Below are 22,714 nucleotides of genomic sequence, written 5' to 3' on the forward strand. Positions count from 1 at the left end.
TGGTGCATTTGCAGCAATGCTATTAATGTACACTGTCCCTGTCAAATAAACCAATAAATAAATAAATAAATAAAACTTTCTGTGCAGTTGATGGATTTTAATTTTCTTTTATTTAGTTTTCCTTTTTTTTTTGTTGTTGTTTTGTTTTTTTTAGCTCAGACAAAAAAAAAAAAGAAAAAAGTTAAGTGCTGGTTAGTTATGTTTTGAGACGCTGTAGTTTTAAATAGTTTTATGGAAGCAAAAATATATAATGAAATAAATAAAGAAAATTGGCAGTTGTATGCATTTTTTTGTAATTTATTTTTTTTTATATATTTTTTGTAATTTATTTTTTAATGTAATTTTTTGTGTATTTTTTGTTTGGTTTTTTGGGTAATTTTTTTGTAATTTCTTTTTTTGTATTTTTTTGTAATTTCTCTTTTTATGTAATTAAAAAAAAATTGTAATTACTTTTTTTATGTAATTTTTTGTATTTTTTTGTATTTTTTTGTATTTTTTTAATTTTTTTTTAAATAATTTTGTTCATGGACCGATTCTCGTGCCTCGTGTTTATCTCATCCTTACAAATCATCCCAAAAACATCCACTGTAACTGTACACGTTTTTAACCACAAACATGTTTTCTGTGCTTTCCAGAGACAATAACTACATCAAGGACTTCCCTCAGTTGGCAGACGGCCTCATGGTCATCCCTCTGCCGGTGGAGGAGCAGTGTCGGGGGGTGCTGTCCGAGCCCCTGCCCAACCTCCAGCTGCTCACAGGTGGGTGAGACGGCACCGACTGTCAACTCATTTATTTTCCATTTTCTGGTGACCTTTTTACACAATGAGGCTTGAAATATGTCGAGTAAGTTTGGAATAGAGCTGGAATAGCAAGACAAATTTAAAAAAAAAGTTAAGTGCTGGTTAGTTATGTTTTGAGAAGCTGTAGTTTTAAATTGTTTTATGAAACCAAAAATATATAATAAAATAAAGAAAGAAAATTGGCAATTGTATGTATTTTTTGTAATTTCTTTTTTTGTAATTCTTTTTATTTTTTTTGTAACAAAAAAAAAAAAAAAAAAAAAAATTAACTCAAAGTAAAACAAACACCTCGAAATAACAAAAAAGTTGAAAAAAAAAATCAAAATAACAAAAAAGTAAAAAACGAAACTAAAACAAACCCTCGAAATAACAAAAAAAATAAATAAATAAAATAAAAAACTCAAAATAACAAAAAAAAAATCAAAATAAAATCAAAATAACAAAAAAAAGGTACAAAAATAAACTCAAAGTAAAAAAAACAACTCAAAATAGCAAAAAAAAAACATGGAAAAAATACTCAAAAAAAGGATAAAAAAAGAAACTAAGCAAAAAAATATTCAAAATAACTAAAAAAAAAATAAAAAAATAAACTCAAAATAACAAGAAACTAAAAAAAACACCTTGAAAAAAAAATTAGTTTAATTTTTTTTTTAAATCAAAATAACTAAAAAAGAAAAAAATCCAAATAACAAAAAAAAGTGAAAAAATAAACTCAAAGTAAAAAAAACCCTCAAAATAACAAAAAATGGAAAAAATACTCAAAATAACAAAAAAGTAAAAAAAAAAAAAAGAAAGAAAAAAAAACAAACCTCAAAATAACTCAAAATAAAAACCCCAGGATCATGTAGAGCAGGTTAATATGAACATTTAAGACCAAAATGACGAGTCTATGACTTCAACCAAGGCGTTTACAGGGACATTTTAACACAATTCAACTGAACTGTTAAAACAGTCAGATTTTTACATTCAAACCTGTTTCATTTATGTTTTATTGGTGAAGCTCAAGAGTAAACAGACTCATTTTCTTGGCAAAAGCTTCACTGTTTTGTTCCGCTGAAATAGATTTTATACAAAAATAACTTAAATGCAGTTGCTATGGCACAAACTGTATTGTCAGGTCAAAACTATACGACTTATATAACTCGCACAAGAACTGGTAGCTTCTCCTTCAATCCTTTTATCCTTTACTATTTGTGGTGTCCCTCGGGGGGCAGAGACACTTCGGGTTTAAAGAGACACCTCCACCTTTGCTCCCTAATCCTTCCATTAGCTAAATTGGTATTTGGTTCACACTGACCCTTGAGATTTTTACATAAATTGGTTCTGTCACTGATATCGTGGAGGTGTTTCTTCGCAGGAGCCGTTTTTCAAAGGCGCAGAGTCGACGGTTCCTCCCTCGGCGTTAAACTCGAGCTCTAAATGTGAAAGTTGAGCTGCACATGGAGAAATCAGTCAGAAGTGGGATTTTAAACACTAATTATACACAAAATTTATAAGATCTGCAGCTTAAAACATGTGAAAAACCAAAGGTAAACTGTCAAAACCAGAGACTTATCCTGCATCTGTCTCCAGTAGATTAAATACTGTAACACACTCTGAGGACTAAACCAGGACTAAACATGGACTAAACCAGGACTAAAGCAGGACTAAAGCAGGACTAAACCAGGACTAAACCAGGACTAAACAGGACTAAACCAGGACTAAACCAGGACTAAACCAGGACTAAACCAGGACTAAAACAGGACTAAAACAGGGCTAAACCAGGACTAAACCAGGACTGAACCAGGGCTAAACCAGGACTAAAACAGGACTAAACCAGGGCTAAACCAGGACTAAAGCAGGACTAAAGCAGGACTAAACCAGGACTAAACCAGGACTAAACCAGGACTAAACCAGGACTAAACCAGGACTAAACCAGGACTAAAACAGGACTAAAACAGGACTAAAACAGGGCTAAACCAGGACTAAACCAGGACTGAACCAGGGCTAAACCAGGACTAAAACAGGACTAAACCAGGGCTAAACCAGGACTAAAGCAGGACTAAAGCAGGACTAAACCAGGACTAAACCAGGACTAAACCAGGACTAAATCAGGACTAAACATGGACTAAACCAGGACTAAACCAGGACTAAACATGGACTAAACCAGGACTAAAACAGGACTAAAACAGGACTAAACCAGGGCTAAACCAGGACTAAACCAGGACTGAACCAGGGCTAAACCAGGACTAAAACAGGACTAAACCAGGGCTAAACCAGGACTAAAGCAGGACTAAAGCAGGACTAAACCAGGACTAAATCAGGACTAAATCAGGACTAAACCAGGGCTAAACCAGGACTAAACCAGGACTAAACCAGGACTAAAACTAGGACTAAAGCAGGGCTAAACCAGGACTGAAGCAGGACTAAAGCAGGACTAAAGCAGGACTAAACCAGGACTAAACCAGGACTAAAACAGGACTAAACCAGGACTAAACCAGGACTAAACCAGGACTAAACCAGGACTAAAGCAGGGCTAAACCAGGACTAAATCAGGGCTAAACCAGGACTAAACCAGGACTAAACCAGGGCTAAACCAGGGCTAAACCAGGACTAAACCAGGGCTAAACCAGGGCTAAACCAGGACTAAACCAGGACTAAACCAGGACTAAACCAGGACTAAACCAGGACTAAACTAGGACTAAACCAGGACTAAACCAGGACTAAACCAGGACTAAACTAGGACTAAACCAGGACTAAACCAGGACTAAACCAGGACTAAACAGGACTAAACCAGGACTAAACCAGGACTAAACCAGGACTAAAACTAGGACTAAACCAGGACTAAACCAGGACTAAACTAGGGCTAAACCAGGACTAAACCAGGACTAAACCAGGACTAAACCAGGACTAAACCAGGACTAAACCAGGACTAAACCAGGACTAAAGCAGGGCTAAACCAGGACTAAACCAGGACTAAAGCAGGACTAAACCAGGACTAAAGCAGGACTAAAGCAGGGCTAAACCAGGACTAAACCAGGGCTAAACTAGGGCTAAAGCAGGACTAAAGCAGGACTAAACCAGGACTAAACCAGGACTAAACCAGGGCTAAACTAGGGCTAAACCAGGACTAAACCAGGACTAAACCAGGACTAAACTAGGACTAATCCAGGGCTAAACCAGGACTAAAGCAGGACTAAAGCAGGGCTAAACCAGGACTAAAGCAGGACTAAAGCAGGGCTAAACCAGGACTAAAACTAGGACTAAACCAGGACTAAACCAGGGCTAAACCAAGACTAAACCAGGACTAAACCAGGACTAAACCAGGGCTAAACCAGGACTAAACATGGACTAAACCAGGACTAAAACTAGGACTAAAGCAGGGCTAAACCAGGACTAAAGCAGGACTAAACCAGGACTAAAACAGGACTAAACATGGACTAAACCAGGACTAAACCAGGACTAAACATGGACTAAACCAGGACTAAACCAGGACTAAACATGGACTAAACCAGGACTAAAACAGGACTAAAACAGGACTAAACCAGGGCTAAACCAGGACTAAACCAGGACTGAACCAGGGCTAAACCAGGACTAAAACAGGACTAAACCAGGGCTAAACCAGGACTAAAGCAGGACTAAAGCAGGACTAAACCAGGACTAAACCAGGACTAAACCAGGACTAAATCAGGACTAAATCAGGACTAAACCAGGGCTAAACCAGGACTAAACATGGACTAAACCAGGACTAAAACTAGGACTAAAGCAGGGCTAAACCAGGACTAAAGCAGGACTAAACCAGGACTAAAGCAGGACTAAACCAGGACTAAACCAGGACTAAAACAGGACTAAACCAGGACTAAACCAGGACTAAACCAGGACTAAACCAGGACTAAAGCAGGGCTAAACCAGGACTAAATCAGGGCTAAACCAGGACTAAACCAGGACTAAACCAGGGCTAAACCAGGGCTAAACCAGGACTAAACCAGGACTAAACCAGGGCTAAACCAGGACTAAACCAGGACTAAACCAGGACTAAACCAGGACTAAACCAGGACTAAACCAGGACTAAACTAGGACTAAACCAGGACTAAACCAGGACTAAACAGGACTAAACCAGGACTAAACCAGGACTAAACCAGGACTAAAACTAGGACTAAACCAGGACTAAACCAGGACTAAACCAGGACTAAACCAGGACTAAAACAGGACTAAAGCAGGGCTAAACCAGGACTAAACCAGGACTAAACTAGGGCTAAACCAGGACTAAACCAGGACTAAACCAGGACTAAACCAGGACTAAACCAGGACTAAAGCAGGGCTAAACCAGGACTAAACCAGGACTAAAGCAGGACTAAACCAGGACTAAAGCAGGACTAAAGCAGGGCTAAACCAGGACTAAACCAGGGCTAAACTAGGGCTAAACCAGGACTAAACCAGGACTAAACCAGGACTAAACTAGGACTAATCCAGGGCTAAACCAGGACTAAAGCAGGACTAAAGCAGGGCTAAACCAGGACTAAAGCAGGACTAAAGCAGGACTAAAGCAGGGCTAAACCAGGACTAAAACTAGGACTAAACCAGGACTAAACCAGGGCTAAACCAAGACTAAACCAGGACTAAACCAGGACTAAACCAGGGCTAAACCAGGACTAAACCAGGGCTAAACCAGGACTAAACATGGACTAAACCAGGACTAAAGCAGGACTAAAGCAGGACTAAAGCAGGACTAAAGCAGGACTAAACCAGGACTAAACATGGACTAAATCAGGACTAAACCAGGACTAAAGCAGGACTAAACCAGGACTAAAGCAGGACTAAAGCAGGACTAAACCAGGACTAAACATGGACTAAACATGGACTAAATCAGGACTAAACCAGGACTAAAGCAGGACTAAAGCAGGGCTAAACCAGGACTAAACCAGGACTAAACCAGGACTAAACCAGGACTAAACCAGGACTAAACCAGGGGAATTAATGTGAGACAGGCCTCGACTTTGACAGTGTTTAAATCCAGGCTCAGATGGCTGTTTAGATGCGATTTAGATGTTATTGCCTCTTTTCTTTTAATATTAATTTCATGATGCTTATTTATGTTTTGATTTGTTGCGTTGTTGTATTTCTTATTCTTATTCTGTAAAACACTTTGAATTACTTTCTGTACAAATTGTGCTGTACAGATAAACTTTCCTTGTGTATCTTGTTTCCACTGAGAGTCCCACACAGTCCTCAGTTTGTCTCGTCTTTCACAAAAGTATCGTCTGATTTCTTTCTGTTCTTCTCTTCGTAGGAGATGCTCAGTTCAGCGAGGCGGCAGGTTATCCGATGGTGCAGCACTGGAGAGTCCGCAGCAATCTGTACAAAGTCAAACTCAGCTCCATCACCCTGTCCTCAGGTAAAAACTCGCCAAGACGCAACTTTAACATTTTCATGGACTGTTTATATAAATGGACATGGCTAACCTGCTACTAAATCATCACTAAATTAATAATCCACACACACAAATGTCTAAAAATATGAAAAAACAGTGACGATCCAAGCTCTAAACTTCATTTTAAAGATGTTATTCGCTGGGGTGATGTGCAGTGACCTTTGACCTCGTTTGATTTAGCCGTAGTATAGTTTTCCAGTAAACTCCAGTAAACAAAACAAACCACATCGCACTTTTTCCATCAGTGATAAAGTCGTGCATTAAGACACACACATCCTCACGTGATCATTTACTCTCTGTTTATTCTTATTTTCTCTTCACAAAATTCAATCACGATGAACATTATGACGTTTAAAATCCGTCTGCAGGTGTTTTGGCTCTGCATTACTTTTTTCACTCCCCTCGTGTGTGTTTTTCTTGTCATTTTAAATACGTGCACATAAAATAACCTGGTTTGATTCTTTTTGCGCATGTGGACGACTTAAACTGTTACCAAAATCTATTAGCGCCGCTGTAATTCGCTGTAATTCGCTGTAATTCGCTGTAATTCGCTGTAATTAAAGATGATCTGCTTTTTGCTGCAATATTTAAGTCCAAAGTTTTTGTCTCATGGAATGTTCAGAGTTGTTTTTTTTTACTCGTGGCCAGCTGTATAACCAGTCTTATTCTGTCAGGCTTTTCTAAGATACTGAAGACGCTCTCCGCAGACAGTACGCGAGAGGAACTCCTGGCTTTTCTCCAACAGTTTGGCTCCCACTACGTGTCTGAGGCTTTGTACGGCTCAGAGCTCAGCTGCAGCATCCACTTTCCCAGCAAGAAAACACAGCAGCAGCTCTGGCTCCAGTACCAGAAAGGTGAGCGGAGTGTGAGCGGAGTGTGAGAAGAGTGTGAGAAGAGTGTGTGAGAAGAGTGTGAGCAGTGTGAGCAGAGTGTGAGCAGAGTGTGAGCAGAGTGTGAGCAGAGTGTGAGAAGACTGTGAGCAGAGTGTGAGCGGAGTGTGAGAAGAGTGTGAGAAGAGTGTGAGCAGTGTGAGCGGTGTGTGAGCAGAGTGTGAGCAGAGTGTGTGAGCAGAGTGTGTGAGCGGAGTGTGTGAGCAGAGTGTGTGAGCGGAGTGTGAGCAGAGTGTGTGAGCGGAGTGTGAGCAGAGTGTGTGAGCGGAGTGTGAGCAGAGTGTGTGAGCGGAGTGTGAGCAGAGTGTGTGAGCAGAGTGTGAGCAGAGTGTGAGCAGAGTGTGAGCAGTGTGTGTGAGCAGAGTGTGTGAGCAGAGAGTGTGAGCAGAGTGTGTGAGCAGAGTGTGAGCAGAGTGTGAGCAGAGTGTGAGCAGAGTGTGTGAGCGGAGTGTGAGCAGAGTGTGTGAGCAGTGTGTGAGCAGTGTGTGAGCAGAGTGTGAGCAGAGTGTGAGCAGTGTGTGTGAGCAGAGTGTGAGCAGAGTGTGAGCAGAGTGTGAGCAGAGTGTGCGCAGAGTGTGAGCAGAGCGTGGGCGGAGTGTGGGCAGAGTGTGAGCGGAGTGTGTGAGCAGTGTGCAGACTGTCATGTGTCACACCTACACCACCAGGGGGCAGTGCTTTACATAAAAGAGCCATTCACTCTTCACACATTAACACACCAGTTTATTTTCATTAACACATCTATTAGTTTTAAGACACTGAATAAATAAAGTGCTCTCATGTTGTAATGTATTTATTGCACTCGGATTATCTGACAATAACACATAAAGTTGTGACAGTTTTAAACTCACAGAAGTATCAGACGTAACAGCTGAATGACGGTTTGGTTTGGAGATGTGTTGCATCGATACATTTGAACAGTTCAGAGACGTCTGGAGTTTCTCCAGGTCATGAAACGAGACTCAATGTGTTAAACAGACAAAAGGACACTTTATTATGTGTAGCTTTGTACGCAGCTCTAAAGAGGAGGACAGTCGTGGGCAACGTCTTTTTACAGTTTTCAAATAACAAAGAAAAGGCTCAGGGTAGAACATAAAGGTTAAGGTCATTAGTGAAAACCATTTGTAGGAACAAAAATCCGGTTAAGTCGATACATCAGATAATAACAGTTGGTAGTGAAACACATTTTATTGGGTAAGTTTATTAAGTTAACAGATATGAGAGCAAACATGAATCTAACTCTTATCCCAAGTTTATCATTTAGTTTTAATAAATACTCAACAAGAGCCAACATAAATATTAGTGTTGCTCAATGCCAACAGCAACAAACCCCAGTGCGTGTGTGTGTGTGAGTGTGTGTGGTAACCTGCGGGGGTGTGGTGTACTGTGGTTGTGCGGTGTAGTGTGGGTGTGCGGTATACTCTGTGTGTGTGGTTTTGTGATATACTGTGGAAGTCAAGTGAAACCTGAGGGATTCTTTTCTGAGCCTAAAGTTGCAAAATAAAGTTTGGCAGGTCAGTGTCAGACTCAAATGCCCCACAAGACGATAAACGAACAATAAACTAAAGAAAGAAAAAAATCAATAAAATAGCTTCAGCAGCTTAGGTAAGTGTTGCTACTCAAACTGGTGAACACTTCATGTTTTGTGTGAAAGCCAAAAGTCTGCAAATCGTGCAGCTGTTTCAAAAACAAACATCAACTTCAGACAGAAGCAATATTTGATCTGTTGTACGTGTACTCAAGACATTTTAATATGGCTACAAGACGCACGAGCCTACGTCATTATTCCAGTTAACATTTTGATATTTACTCATCTGGGTAGGACACTTTTTATGATATGTCCATAATAAAGTGCATCACAGGCCATGATAAATAGTAAATAAATACATGTTCGTCTCAGTCTGCCATGTATTTTAAACAGAGCCAATCTAATTCAGCGATAAACACATACATCTGGAACGAGGCATAACCAGCCAGGAATGACAGAGAATCACATGACGCCTTGTTTAGCTTTCACCTGAATAGCTCTTTTAGCTCTTTTAGCTGTGATGTGTTAAGTTGTAGCTCTTTTTGCTGTAAACACACATACACTAAAATAGAATAGAAAGATTTAATGAGAACAGTGTAAACTATGGCCAACACACTTCAAATGCACCTGTTATACCCTGTCATAGTAACCACTAAAACTCTGTGAGGGGGATGTGTCTATGAGGTGGATGTATATATGTGTCTATGAGGTGGATGTATATATGTGTCTATGAGGTGGATGTATATATGTGTCTATGAGGTGGATGTATATATGTGTCTATGAGGTGGATGTATGCCTTCTCTGGATGTATGTGGATGTACCGGTCTATGGGGTGGATGTATGCTTCTATGAGGTGGAGGAGTGCCTTCTCTGGATGTATGTGTACACTTTGACACAGTGATCCCAACAGTCCAGAACCAGCAGCTGTCCTTTTTGAGTAGTGGCCACTCCGACGGGACAGGTTAGTCCTTCCTGGATGAGGATTTTGTAGCCACCTTCTTTGGGAAACTGAAGAATTTCTTTTCGACCACTGTCTGTCACCAACAAGTCGCCGTTGTTATCCACACACATTCCAGTGATGCAGCGGAAGTCCTCGTTCTCAGAAAAAAAGTGACTGAGCTGCTTGCCAAGCTGGCCGTCCGAACCCACTGACCCGATGGAGAAACCCCCCTCCAGGTGAGGCTCATTGTGGCGTTTCTCAAAATTCAGAGCCAAGCCCTGGGTGAAGTAAACGGTTCCACTTGGATCACACGTCACAAACTTTGGGCGTACAGCAGAGCACAAGCGAGTATAGCTGACTACACCAATGTTCCGGTCCACTGCCAGGCACCACAGCTTGCCTCCTTCCACATCCGACACCACAAACTGCCCCGTTGGCATGGCAGCAATGCCCCAGGGTTTGATCAGCTGGTTCTTGTGGCAAGCCACACACTGTCCGTCCATAGTATAGACTTTCACTGAGTTGTCATAATTATCAGTGACCCCAATGAGTCCTTGTGGTGTAACAGCGATGGATAACGGAATGAGATTAGGAAGGTCCGCACCTAAAAAGCTCAAAACAAAATTGTCAATACTACTGGCATTGCGTCGGATTTCCCGCTGAAATCCTTTGCGGTTAAAAATCTGAATGCGGTAGTTGCCACGGTCAGCCACCAACACTTCCCCTTGTGGTGTTACACAAATGCTCACAGGTAAATTAAACAGGCCAGGCAGTGTTCCCTTGCAGCCCATCCTCTTCACAAACTGGCAGGCTGGTAGTTCGCTGTTGGTCCCTCCAGGTGGTTCTGCTGCATCCAAAGACTTGGACTTAAAATGTGCAGGTGAGCCACAAATAGCCTCGTCTACACTTGCAGACATATCCACATCTCTGTATAAATCTAATGAAGGCCCCATCGCTCCCTCAGCGCCTTCTAAAGCCGTGTCTAAAGTGCTTTCTTCATCTGCTGTGCTAACAGTATAAGCTTTTGCCGTTAACTTTCCTACTTCTAAGGTTTTTGACTGCTCTATTACAACTAACTCTGGCTCTTGTAAATTAAATGTAGTGGGTAAACTACTTTTAATATCCAGTTCTTCATCCTCATCACTGCTGCCGCCATCTTCCTTTAGCAGAGCAGTATCACTCTGCCTCACCCGCATTGTCAGATAGTCACAGCGTGACACAACTTTAACTTCTGCAATATTAAGTAAGTAGGTCTGCTCCTCAAGGACCTGCCCATTGGTCTTTTCCAGTTCTGACATTGTGGCTGTGAAAGTCCTTCGAGATCGACCGAGCTCCTCTTGAAGGCGGAGCTCGGCCGTGGCATAGTCCTGCTGAACCGCTCGGTATTTACACCTCAATGTTTTGGAGATATTTTCAATGACTGTTTTCTTCTTTTGGATTTCACCCATGACATCTCGCAGAGATTCAAGTTTGGCACCAAGTTCTTTGCGCCGCTGCTCAGCAGCTACTCTGATTGGTTGGACATTATGGCCTTGAAGCATGTGACCGTCTGCTTTGCACAGCTCACAGAGGACAACTGCACACTCATGACAGTACTGTCGTGGTAGACGAGTGCAGCAAGACTTGCACATCAGAGCGGCAGCAGCAGCACTACATGAGGTAGTACAATCCAAAATTTTCAGCACTGTAAGATTGTCAGCCAACTGGGAAATGCTGCTCATTCTGGACACTTTACTGCAAAATGGACAGCGAACACCATTGATGGTATTTGCTAGTAGTTTCTCTAGACATTGCCGGCAGACTGTATGTCCACACTGCAGGAGTTTGGGCCTCAGTTGGTCCTGGTTATACGTCTCCAGGCAGATGGGACATTCAAGAACCTCCCGCATTAAATCCGGGTCCAGTTGGGGGCATTCCACAGCCATCGTGACCCTGTTTTGGAACAGAGAAAAACAAGTATGATGTGTAGAAATAGTAGTTACAGAACACACATGTGGAGGCATTTTAGGTTATTTATAGTATTTATGCTAAAGCTTTTCATTTGTTATATGTCAGACAAGATGCACATGATGATGCTGAGAATGAATGGGCTACTTGAAACAGTTGATGTGTGAGAATGTCACCAAAATGCCTGAGGATCCATGACCCCTGAGCTGGAAACACAATGTGATCACAGTTTGGGGCAAGACACATGAAAAGTAAGAGTTAATGGTGATATTTAGCTGTGAGACTTGATTGTGCACAAACAGGATGAAGCTGTGTGTGTTTCAGAGCAAACATAAACACACACAAACACACATAAACACACATTAGCTTGTTGTTCAGGAGTTAGCCGCTGTTAGCTGCTAACATTAGAGCCTGCGTACTTTCATCCATTACACGAACTACAGCGAATCTACAACGAATCTACATCATCTAAAACACATGACCCTGTGACACTCTGCATATTTGTGCATGTTTCACACAGGCGCAGATAAACAGCGCATGTTCATCCACTGCACAATAAAAACAAACACGAAACTGCGCTCTTCAAACATCCCGTTTATTTTCATTTATTATGTGTCAATCGACGTAAAAACTTTACCTTTCCTGAAAATGCGCTGGATCCACGTTAATCCCTGCAGGGCGTGCTGAGTTTGAGTCACTGCAGCTGCTTAAAGGAGCTGCTTGTGCGAGAGCCGCAGTGCTGGACCTTTACGCACGGGACGCACTGCCGGGTGTGTTACGCATTTGACGCATCTGACGCATTTGACGCATCTGACGCATTTGACGCAGGTTACGCATTTTACGTATGACTCAGGGCCTAAAACCTGTTTTGTCCGTTTCATACATGGTTTTATTCAATTTATTCTACATCCGTAATAGTTTTATCATAATTTTAATTTTATAAAATCGACTAATATTAAATTTAATAATAATAATAATAATAATAATGCGTCTTTGAGATTGGTCTATTCAGTATCCGAAAGTTGTTGTAATTATGTATGAATTATATTGTTTTATTAATAGCCTATAAATAACATTAAAAAGATGAATTACTAATAAATGTGTTAAAAAAAAAATAATACTGTAGTGTTTTGAGACATAGAAGTGTTTGTTAAATAAGTCGTGCAATGACACATCTTCACCACTAGATGTCACGATTGGTCTACTGCAATCACACAGGCTACAGAAGAGATTCTTTCTTTTTTTTCTTATTATTTCTACATAAAATATTCCACTGAGACATTTTAATTACCAATGGAATAATTTAAACCCATTGGCCATTCACTCCATTCTGTCAAGTGTCACATTAGTTTTGAACAGCACAGACCTGATCCTTTTGTGCGTGTTTTTGTGCTTCATAAAGTCTCCTAGGCCCACCCTTGAGTCAGTTTACATAATTCCACGTATAGAATTACTGTGTGAAGGCTTATCACTATCTTTCTGACAGCCTGAAAAGCTTCACAAAGGCATAATTGCACATAAATCTATGCAAATATGTATATACAAACACTTTAATCACATAGTCCTGACTCACACACAGCTCGGTACGGTATATAAAGTGTCATTTAACCTGCACATGCTCTCTGTACTTGTGGTTTTGTAGAGCATGTGCACTTATCTCATACACTTGTAATGTAGGTGGGAGTGTGTTATTGTAGCCTAAACATCATTAGCATGGCAATCCATCACTTCTCATGTCTGTTGGTTAGGATGTTTTCTTTCCAACAAAAACCTCATCAATCTGTGTGGCTATAGGTTACTCTGGTGCTGTGAGAACTTACAATGAAATAATGTTCTTGAAACCCGCAGGATTTTTTTTTTTTTTTCATTTATTATATTTATTGCACTGAAAGTTTTAGAAAAGCGTCTGTCTTTACTGAGAGCAGGCTCGCTTCTCCACAAACCTGACTCATTTGGAACCAAAAGATGATTAATTCACATCTCTCTCACACTGTGACGTCAAAACTCTCCAAATTTTACATAAGAGGTTGTTGTTTTGTTTCTATTTCAACTAAACTGACATAAAAAAAACATTAAATGATGAAAAGTTGCTCTACACTTGTCCTTACATTTATTTAATTAAGCTTCTATAAAATGAGCAATTAAAAAACAGACAGAAACAGCAGCATCGCGAAGAATAAAGTCACTTTTTTACTCCCAAACCTCCTCCAGGACACGCACTTCCAGATACACAAAACACTGGTAACTAACACTCGGCCGCACACACAACCCTCCATATCATCCCATTCATTTATTGTCTATAAAACAAATAGCAGCCAGAGTTTTGACATTAAGGAAAAGTGAATCCAGATGCCACACTTCTGCTCCTCACGGGCTGTGGATGTGCTTTACTACTGTAACTGAGGGCCATAAATTACTTTATGGGGTCAGTAATTGTAGAATGTTACTTTATCCAAACTACAGCAGAAGGCAGATGTTATGCAAGAATAACTTAGACAATGTGTTGAACGTTGTATTCACTGCTCAGTTTGTCGTGTTTGTGGTTCCAGAGGCGACAGAACAGGGCGCCGCGGGCCGAGGACGCAGGGAGCTCAAGTCACTGCCCTTCATCAGTTACCTGTCGGCTCTGCAGAAGAGCCAGCTGCTCTCGGACGACATCGTGAACGGCGTGGAGATCAGCTGCGACGAGAAAGGCAGCTGTCCGCCCGGCTGCCACCTGTGTCACCACCAGGGCATGATGGGAGCTGTGTCCAGCAGAGGGCGCAGTGCGAACGGGAGGAACGGAGAGCAGTCCTCTCCCACCCCTGTGCTGCTGGACGTCAGCCGCGTGGTGCCCCTGTACAGCCTGGTGCAAGACAACATCACCAAAGAGGTGAGGAGGAGCCGGGGAGGGGCCGGGGAGGGGCCGGGGAGGAGCCGGGGAGGAGCCGGGGAGGAGCCGGGGAGGGGCCGGAGAGGGGCCGGGGAGGGGCCGGAGAGGGGCCGGGGAGGAGCCGGGGAGGGGCCGGGGAGGGGCCGGGGAGGAGCCGGGGAGGAGCCGGGGAGGAGCCGGGGAGGGGTCAGGGAGGAGCCAAGGAGGAGCTGGAGAGGGGCCGGGGAGGAGCCGGGGAGGAGCCGGGGAGGAGCCGGGGAGGAGCCAAGGAGGGGCCGGGGAGGGGCCGGAGAGGGGCCGGAGAGGAGCCAAGGAGGAGCCGGAGAGGGGCCGGGGAGGAGCCGGGGAGGAGCCGGGGAGGAGCCAAGGAGGGGCCGGGGAGGGGCCGGGGAGGGGCCAGGGAGGGGCCGGAGAGGGGCCGGGGAGGAGCCAGGGAGGGGCCGGAGAGGGGCCGGGGAGGGGCCGGAGAGGAGCCGGGGAGGGGCCGGAGAGGGGCCGGGGAGGGGCCAGGGAGGAGCCAAGGAGGAGCTGGAGAGGGGCCGGGGAGGAGCCAGGGATTATGGGGATTTTTACTTTTAAATGAAGACATCAGTTATACAATTCAGCAATACACATTAATTTATGTAAGTAAATAAATACATAAACAAACAAATAAATAAATAAATATATGTGACAGAGAGATAGACAGACAGAGAGAGACAGACAGACAGATAGATAGACAGAGAGATAGAGAGACAGACAGAGAGAGAGACACAGACAGACAGACATATATATATATATATATATATATATATATATATATATATATATATATATATATATATTAGACAGAGAGAGAGAGACAGGCAGACAGACAGATAGAGAGAGAGAGATATTGATATAGACAGACAGATAGAGAGACAGATGGATAGATAGATAGATAAATAGATAGATAGAGAGAGAGAGAGACAGACAGACAGATAGTGATAGATAGATTGAGAGATAGAGAGAGAGAGATATTGATATAGACAGACAGATGAGAGAGAGACTGATAGATAGATAGACAGATAGCGGGACAGACAGACAGAGAGACAGAGAGACAGATGGATAGATAGATAGAGAGAGATTGATATAGACAGACAGATGAGAGAGAGACAGAGTGATGGACAGATAGAGAAATAGACAGACAGACAGATACATAGACAGACAGATATAGATGTTTGCACAATTGATAAATTTTAATTTCCATTAAACTTTTCATTTTCTGTTCATAGACGTGTATTTAAATATATAGTTGTATAGATAAACAGCAGCTCTGAGACAGAAGTATTACAGTGATGCAGTATAATAATAATGCAGTATAATAATAATGCAGTATAATAATAATGCAGTATAATAATAGTAGAATAGTCCACGTCGTAGTGTTTCCTTGTATTTCTCTTCATATTGTCTTATATTGTACAGCTCTACTTTTTTTTTTCCTCTTCAGGGATGTTGTAATGGTCGGGACAGTTCTCCCCAGTCACCCCTAGGTGGCATTAGTTGGTTAACTTTCTCCTCCCATAATGAGCACTGTACAGGGGGCATAAAAAAGATGACATCATAGTTTTCTCTCCTTGTGAGGAAGTTGGTGTGTAAGGTATACAGTACACATGTGTGTTGCATTTTCGATTTTTGCACAAAAGACTGCGTGTGCACAAAAAGTTAATCCTATCAAATTGCTTATGTAAGGAGACGGCTTTTTGCTTAACTTAACATTTACTATACCCCAATTTACCTGTACGTCGGCTTCATTTCAACGTGGTCTCACTTCCTCACGTATGATGCGTCTTTTTCGTGTGTGCGTGTGCAAGCAATTACCCAACTGTTTGCAGGTGACGCACCCGCCACGGGGAGCAGACCGGCGCACGCTCCCCCCCCCCCCAATCAAGCATCTAATTACCGCGCCTCCTAAAAACGACTAGAGGCAACAATGGGACATAAATATGCATACGTTCACAAACGCGCACGTTACAAAGCCCTTCTGTAGACGTGCCGCCCATAACAAGCGTCGCAGCCCCAAAGAAAAAGAGGCGTAATCGATAGCAGACGGTCTCTAGCGGGCTTCATCAATAGCTAAACGTGAGGAAGAGCAAAACGTCTTTTCTTTTCTCTTTCCACTTTCTCCCCTCTTTCCACTGCGCACCTCCTCGCTCACCCTTTTTTTTTTGCTAAACCAGTGGTCTTCTGGGCTGGAGGGGGGGATGTATGTGGAGGAGGAGAGGGCCCAGACTGCAGAGGATAGCTTTGGCCAGCCCTTCTTAGGTAGCTCCAGGCAGGATTATTAGCTTCTTATTGATGTCATCGACCTCTTGGGAGGGAGGGGAGTCCATCACTCTCGTCCCTGTTCTCTCTCTCTCTCTCTTTCTGTCTTTCCTCGCTCCCTCTCTCCTCTCTCTCATCTCGTCTTGGTTTAGAAACGTCGGTGCTGTGTGTCTGAATGCGACATACGTAGAGATTGCATTAGGGACACACAGCGATTGATTCTAAACACTGACTTTATGTGTGTTTCCCTTACACATCCCTTTTTTTCTTCGTTTTTTTTTTTTTTCCCAGAGATCTTTCTGCTTGGCTGGGCCTATATTGAGAAAGACAGCTGCCATGTTGCAAAAGCTTTCTGGGAGATGGGTTTTTCTTTTTTTTTTTCCCTCCCAAAACTCTTCAAAGCGATCACATGGAGCTTCAGTTGTCCGTTTTTTTTTTTTTTTGAAAAGGTTGTCTCAGGTTAGGCCTATATGTGTGTGTTACTGTTTGTATGGTGTGCGCCGCGCAGAACTGTCACTCTCCGAACCCCCTCATCTGTCACTGGCTTCTTCCTGGCTGCCGGACACTTTGACAGAATATGTCTTATACGATCAATCATTATTTGAACCAAAACGCAACGTGAAAATACCCATATTCAAATGAGGAGTAAACAACATAATACTGTAACGATTCAGTCAACAACCGGGTGGGAATATGAAACAGAGCGATTCAAAACAACGGATTTTATCTTGATTTGTAGATCTTTTATGACAAGAGGCGTCAAACTCATTTTTACTGAGGGCCACATCTGCAAAATATGTGTTTTAAATGTCACAAACTACTTTATAACTTGTTAAATAACTATTTTTCTGTATTTATTACTTCATTTTTGGATTTTTTTTTTTGTTTTTTGCAGGCTAACTTGTGCAAACTTAGCTCCGTGTTTGGTGTCAAAACGCCGACCCAGATTGTACTCTTTCTGTCCTCTTGGAGCATAAATTTGTATTCGCCTTCACCTTTCTCGAAACTGCCTTCCATGCCGATAATTTTCCTCTTCCTAAACGTTTTGGGATCGTTATTTGCAAATATTTCTTAGTTCCTTTTGTTGGGAAAATCTCATTACTTCATGAGATACACATTTTAAAGCAGCACAGACTTAACTTACCTTCTCGCGACCACATAAAATGACGTGTCGGTCCACATTTAGCCCCCGGGCCTTGAGTTTGACACGTGCTACATGAGATGCAATCGTTATTTTTTATTTCCTGAACATTTTGGGATCATTATTTGCAAATATTCTCGGTTCTAGTTGTTGGGAAAATCTCATTAATTCATGGTTGATGCAGACATTAAAGCAGCACAGACTTAACTTACCTTCTCGTGGCCACATAAAATGACATGTCGGTCCACATTAAGCCCCCGGGCCTTGAGTTTGACACGTGCTATATGAGATGCAATCCTTATTTTTTTCTTCCTAAACATTTTGGGATCGTTATTTGCTAATATTTCTTAGTTCCTTTTGTTGGGAAAATCTCATTACTTCATGAGATACACATATTAAAGCAGCACAGACGTAACTTACCTTCTTGTGGCCACATAAAATGACGTTGTGGCCCACATTTAGCCCCTGAGCCTTGAGTTTGACACGTGCTATATGAGATGCAATTGTTATTTTTTAATTCCTGAACATTTTGGGATCATTATTTGCAAATATTCTTGGTATCTTTTGTTGGGAAAATCTCATTAATTCATGGTTGATACAGACATTAAAGCAGCACAGACTTAACTTACCTTCTCGCGACCACATAAAATGACGTGTCGGTCCACATTTAGCCCCTGGGCCTTGAGTTTGACACGTGCTACATGAAATGCAATCGTTATTTTTTTATTCCTGAACATTTTGGGATCATTATTTGCAAATATTTCTCAGTTCTAGTTGTTGGGAAAATCTCATTAGTTCATGGCGGATGCAGCACAGACTTAACTTACCTCCTCGCGGCCACATAAAATGACATGTCGGTCCACATTAAGCCCCCGGGCCTTGAGTTTGACACGTGCTATTTAAGCTGCAATCGTTATTGTTTAAAAAATATATTTGTAATGTGAATAATTTAGCTGTGTGACCCTTGTCGTCCAGCCTGGAAAATGCGCTTCTGTCAACTGGTTTTAGAGCGAAACTCAGTTTAAAAACTTTCGTCCAGTCGACAGAATTACATTTCTTTCACTGCGTGTTATTTGCTGCAATATTATCTGTCAGAAACGATAACCCTTCGCCCGACTGTTTACTTCTAAAATCGCTCTGAGGAAAGTTTCGTTGAACTTCGTTGAACTGGACCTTTGCATATGTTGAAAACGGTTCACATTTTCTGGGCCGGAGCGGCGCTGGCTCGGGCCCAACGGAGGCGTGGGTCCGTTTTTTTTTTACACGACGAGATAAAAGATTAATGCGGGTTGACTAATGACTCCAGATTGTGCATTCAGGACGCACCTCAGGCCCATAGATGTCCCCGCGTCCACTGTGGAAATCTGCGGAAGAAAAAAAAAGAAGAGATTCATGAATACTTTATATGAAGCCAAATAGATTTTTCCACTGTACGCTGGCAACTCGGACGGCTAATTATTTTGAGCCTTATTTATATAGTTTAGCAGTTTGTCAAAGCGAGAGCCGTGTGTGAGGTTGTGAGCTCATGTGTAAAGTATTTGCATGTACTGTATAACGCAGACAATATGACGTCATGTATTTGAAGGCGGCAGTTTGAGGTTTATGCCCCCATTGTCTTGATATTTAATTCCCTAGACTTGGCATGCCTTCCTTTTGGTTTTTGCATGAATTTGACTGGAACTACTCTTGGAAACGCTCCTCGCCTTAACAGAGGTGGTCTCGCTCGCAGGCCTGGCTCGTGCGTGTCCGTACACATGCTTTAGAACACGGGGCCGTTTTAGCGCCAGAGAAAAATACCTCAGTTGGTGAATAAATAAGCTTACGTCTGTGCAGTTGCCAGTAGTTTGTCCAGTGACTGAATTATAGCAAACCTTTTGAACAAATTGGTTGTGAGTGTAATGGGTCAGAATGCTCTATATCTTGCAAGTGGCTGCTGTCATGCTCGGGCTTTCACAAGAAGCAAAGAACTGCACTCCGAAGCTTAGTATTCTACACAACCCAGCTCAAATGATGGGATATTTATAGATTTATGGAGATCTACTTGTAGCTTAACTGTGAATGCATCGCAAATGTCTTTTTTGTGGGTTTATATTTGTGTTTTAATAATCCAGCTGCGAGATAATATATGATTTGTGTTGCGTCAAATCCAAGTCTTCCCTCCTTGTGCTGCTTGTGTTGCTTTGTTGCACAATCAAGGGAATAAAATCTCCGCTAAACTACTCGCTCAAATGTTTAAAATAATAAACGTTTCAGTACCAAGGAGAGCTCTCGCCATATAAGTGTCATCAATCAATCTTTTTTGTATTTAACGCGCAGATTCACGTTGTTGTCTCACCTCGATAATTTGCTGCTGAAGAAGTGATTTTCTAAAAACCGAAAGGTCAAATCACATTACGTCTGACAATCTCCAGATCATAAAGGTCTCCCTAAAAACAATACCGCCCTTTTGGCTTTTCTCTGTGTCCAGTTTCCAGGAAGCACCTCTTCTGATAAGGTTCTGAGAAGCCGTTCTTTCTTAACACATTTAGCGCTGAATGATTGTGAAGCCGACAGAAAAACACACACAAACTCTGTATTGGGTCACAACTGATGGTGTCCTGTGTGCGCTGACTTCAACTCTTTACCACTGGTGATCGTTGTCTAAATCAATAGTGCGGGCCAGCTGGCTAGTGTTTTCGTGTGTTAGCTGTGGAAAGCAGACAGTAATATGGTCAGCTTAGACTAGACAAACAGATTAATACATTAAAAAGGTCACAATAGCCTCAATCTCCTTCTTGTAAGTCACGACGTTGGAATTAAAGGTCCAAATAGTGTTTTGGTGCCAGGGAGTCTGCACGGCCAGAATGACGTCAACACGAGGAATTTGTGGCCACAGTTGTTGTGTTGCTTCTGCTCGATGACCTGGCAGAGCCCTGAGCTTCACTCAAAGCGGGGGGCAGGAGGTGATTACGTTTCACCTCCATTTGGCCCGTATCAATAAGGTCAGGAGAGATGAATCGTGGCATATTTGTGAAACAGTAGTGCGGCGTGTTATCTAAGCCCTAGGCCCGTCCGTTGGTTCCTGTAGATAGTTTTTCAGAGACGTACACAGAAAAATAAAAGCGCTGAACCGGAACAGCTGATTGAAAAGGTGGATACTCCTTGTCAAAACACTTGCTTTTCTTAAATGAAGCTAATGGGAGAGGTTTGTCGATTAACCCTATCTGAGCAAACCACAATGTATCAGGAGCTATCTGTGTTCTGGGAAATGCTGATCTGTGTTTAATCAATACAGTGTAAGGTATCCTCTGCTGCTTGGCTGTGAGTGATCCTCGTTGCACACATAGCAGGCTCTCCTGGGTTTTTATAGTGTTCCTCCTACTTAAGGGTTTCTTTACCGCCCGAGTCTCCGTGGGACAGATTGCCGTCTTTACGACCACACACTTAACTGGCATTAGTCAACTCTCACTTGCTTCACTTAAACCCCTCATCAGCGCGTTACCTCTTTTGCACCCCACCAGTGCTCCTACCTCATTTCCAAACCACAATTAGATTCCCTGTTTACCCAGTGCATACTGGCTTGTTTTACTCTTCAAACATAAACATGGCAGTAATCGCTTTGTCTATTTTTCACATGTGCAGCCATGCAATCAAGCGTGCAGGCCCATATGAGTGTTTGAAGGAATCTGGTGGTGGTAAATGCATGATGGTCCTGTGGTCTCTCTCTTTTACCCCCAGCGTCTCATATTTGACTGTCTGTATCGTGCCTGGACTCTGTGGTCATGAGGTGGACACCCCCTGCTGTTGTTCTAAGCTGGAATCAGTGGTTCAGAAAAAGGAGACAAATGTTATTGTTTTGCAATAGATTATTGTATAAACAGGGTTGGATACTTACAGTAACTGTTTGAGTACCTGTTTCTGATATGTGTAGTACAAGTTACTTTAATCTTTTGACTCGTTTTTGTCCAGTAAAAAACAATAAGGTTTAAATAGTCACTTTCCAGAATGCATATCCTCATTCTTTTCCTTCTAAGTTTGCAGACTTTATGGTTAAGAGTATGCTCAAAGTCATCTCGAATGTCACCACAACTAATCAACGCACTGCAGAAATCTGCCTTTGGCGTTGGTCCAGTGGAATGAAACAAGCGCGTGTGGAAGTAGATCCTTAACAGAAATGTTGCATGTGCCCGTGTGTGCAGCCACTGCTGCCTTAAAGATGTCTGGGGTCTCTTTCCTTCAGGATGAAGAGAATGTCACGCTGTATTAGAACAAAGGAGGGGATGGGTGCTTCTCGCTGGATGCCTGGTGCCCACTGATAATGTTTCCGCTTTTTTTCTGACCATGATCAAGCACATCTCAAAGTTGTCTGCATGAGGCAGCACGGCCAACCAGTTAGAGCACATAAATAAGAGAGAAGTCCATTGATCTGTAGTGTGACAGAGGGAGCCAGAGTGCTTGTGAACTCTCTTGAACTCCCTCTCTATCATGCCTGTGGCTTTAGGGAAAGCCCTGACGTTATACTTTATTGCTTTGACGATTATATTGGCATTTTTCTGCCTTTTAGAGGATGACTGAGCTTCTGTCTTTGATTTTTCTTTCACCCATTAATGAAGGGGCACACAGGAGATGTAGGAGATGATGTCATCTCCTTACATCTTGCCACCAGCCGCCGCCTCCCTCCCCGAGTACACACAGACCAATCGCGAGACAGTTGCAGACACACACTCACCAGCTCCTTGAATTGAACAGGAACAGAAGAGGTGAGGAGTGTCACAGCGTTCGCACTTCCATCGTAAAAGTGGCAGTGCATCTATGATATCACAGAGCCTGTCAGGGGCTGCCGTCTGGTAATTGGGAACGGTGGGTATAAAAGGTCACGGTATCTGCCCACGAGGTGCACTGTGACTTTTACTCCTAGTCGTGAG

General features: G+C 42.4%; 2 protein-coding genes across 2 annotated transcripts in view; one reads left to right on the top strand and one right to left on the bottom strand.

Annotated features, from left to right (window-relative positions):
* Window positions 1-22,714, top strand: part of LOC117391777 (astrotactin-2-like) — a 305,935-nt gene that overhangs the window by 243,192 nt on the left and 40,029 nt on the right. Inside the window, exons 14-17 of the mRNA XM_055231621.1 lie at window positions 636-760; window positions 6,072-6,176; window positions 6,887-7,066; window positions 14,064-14,386. Of these exons, the coding sequence (XP_055087596.1) occupies window positions 636-760; window positions 6,072-6,176; window positions 6,887-7,066; window positions 14,064-14,386 (733 nt within the window). The remainder of the gene's footprint in view (window positions 1-635; window positions 761-6,071; window positions 6,177-6,886; window positions 7,067-14,063; window positions 14,387-22,714) is intronic.
* trim32 (tripartite motif containing 32) lies at window positions 7,807-12,290 on the bottom strand. The gene is made up of 2 exons (XM_033989682.2): window positions 12,152-12,290; window positions 7,807-11,499 (listed from the first exon to the last, which is right to left on the bottom strand). The coding sequence occupies exon 2, from the start codon at window positions 11,490-11,492 to the stop codon at window positions 9,474-9,476; it is 2,019 nt and encodes a 672-aa protein (XP_033845573.1). The 5' UTR covers window positions 11,493-11,499; window positions 12,152-12,290; the 3' UTR covers window positions 7,807-9,473.

This window comes from Periophthalmus magnuspinnatus, chromosome 23, assembly GCF_009829125.3.
Source record: "Periophthalmus magnuspinnatus isolate fPerMag1 chromosome 23, fPerMag1.2.pri, whole genome shotgun sequence".
Lineage (NCBI taxonomy): Eukaryota > Metazoa > Chordata > Actinopteri > Gobiiformes > Gobiidae > Periophthalmus > Periophthalmus magnuspinnatus.

What these genes read in the sequence shown, in the direction of transcription:
- trim32 (XM_033989682.2), bottom strand. Translation starts at nt 11,492, where the DNA reads ATGGCTGTGGAATGCCCCCAACTGGACCCGGATTTAATGCGGGAGGTT.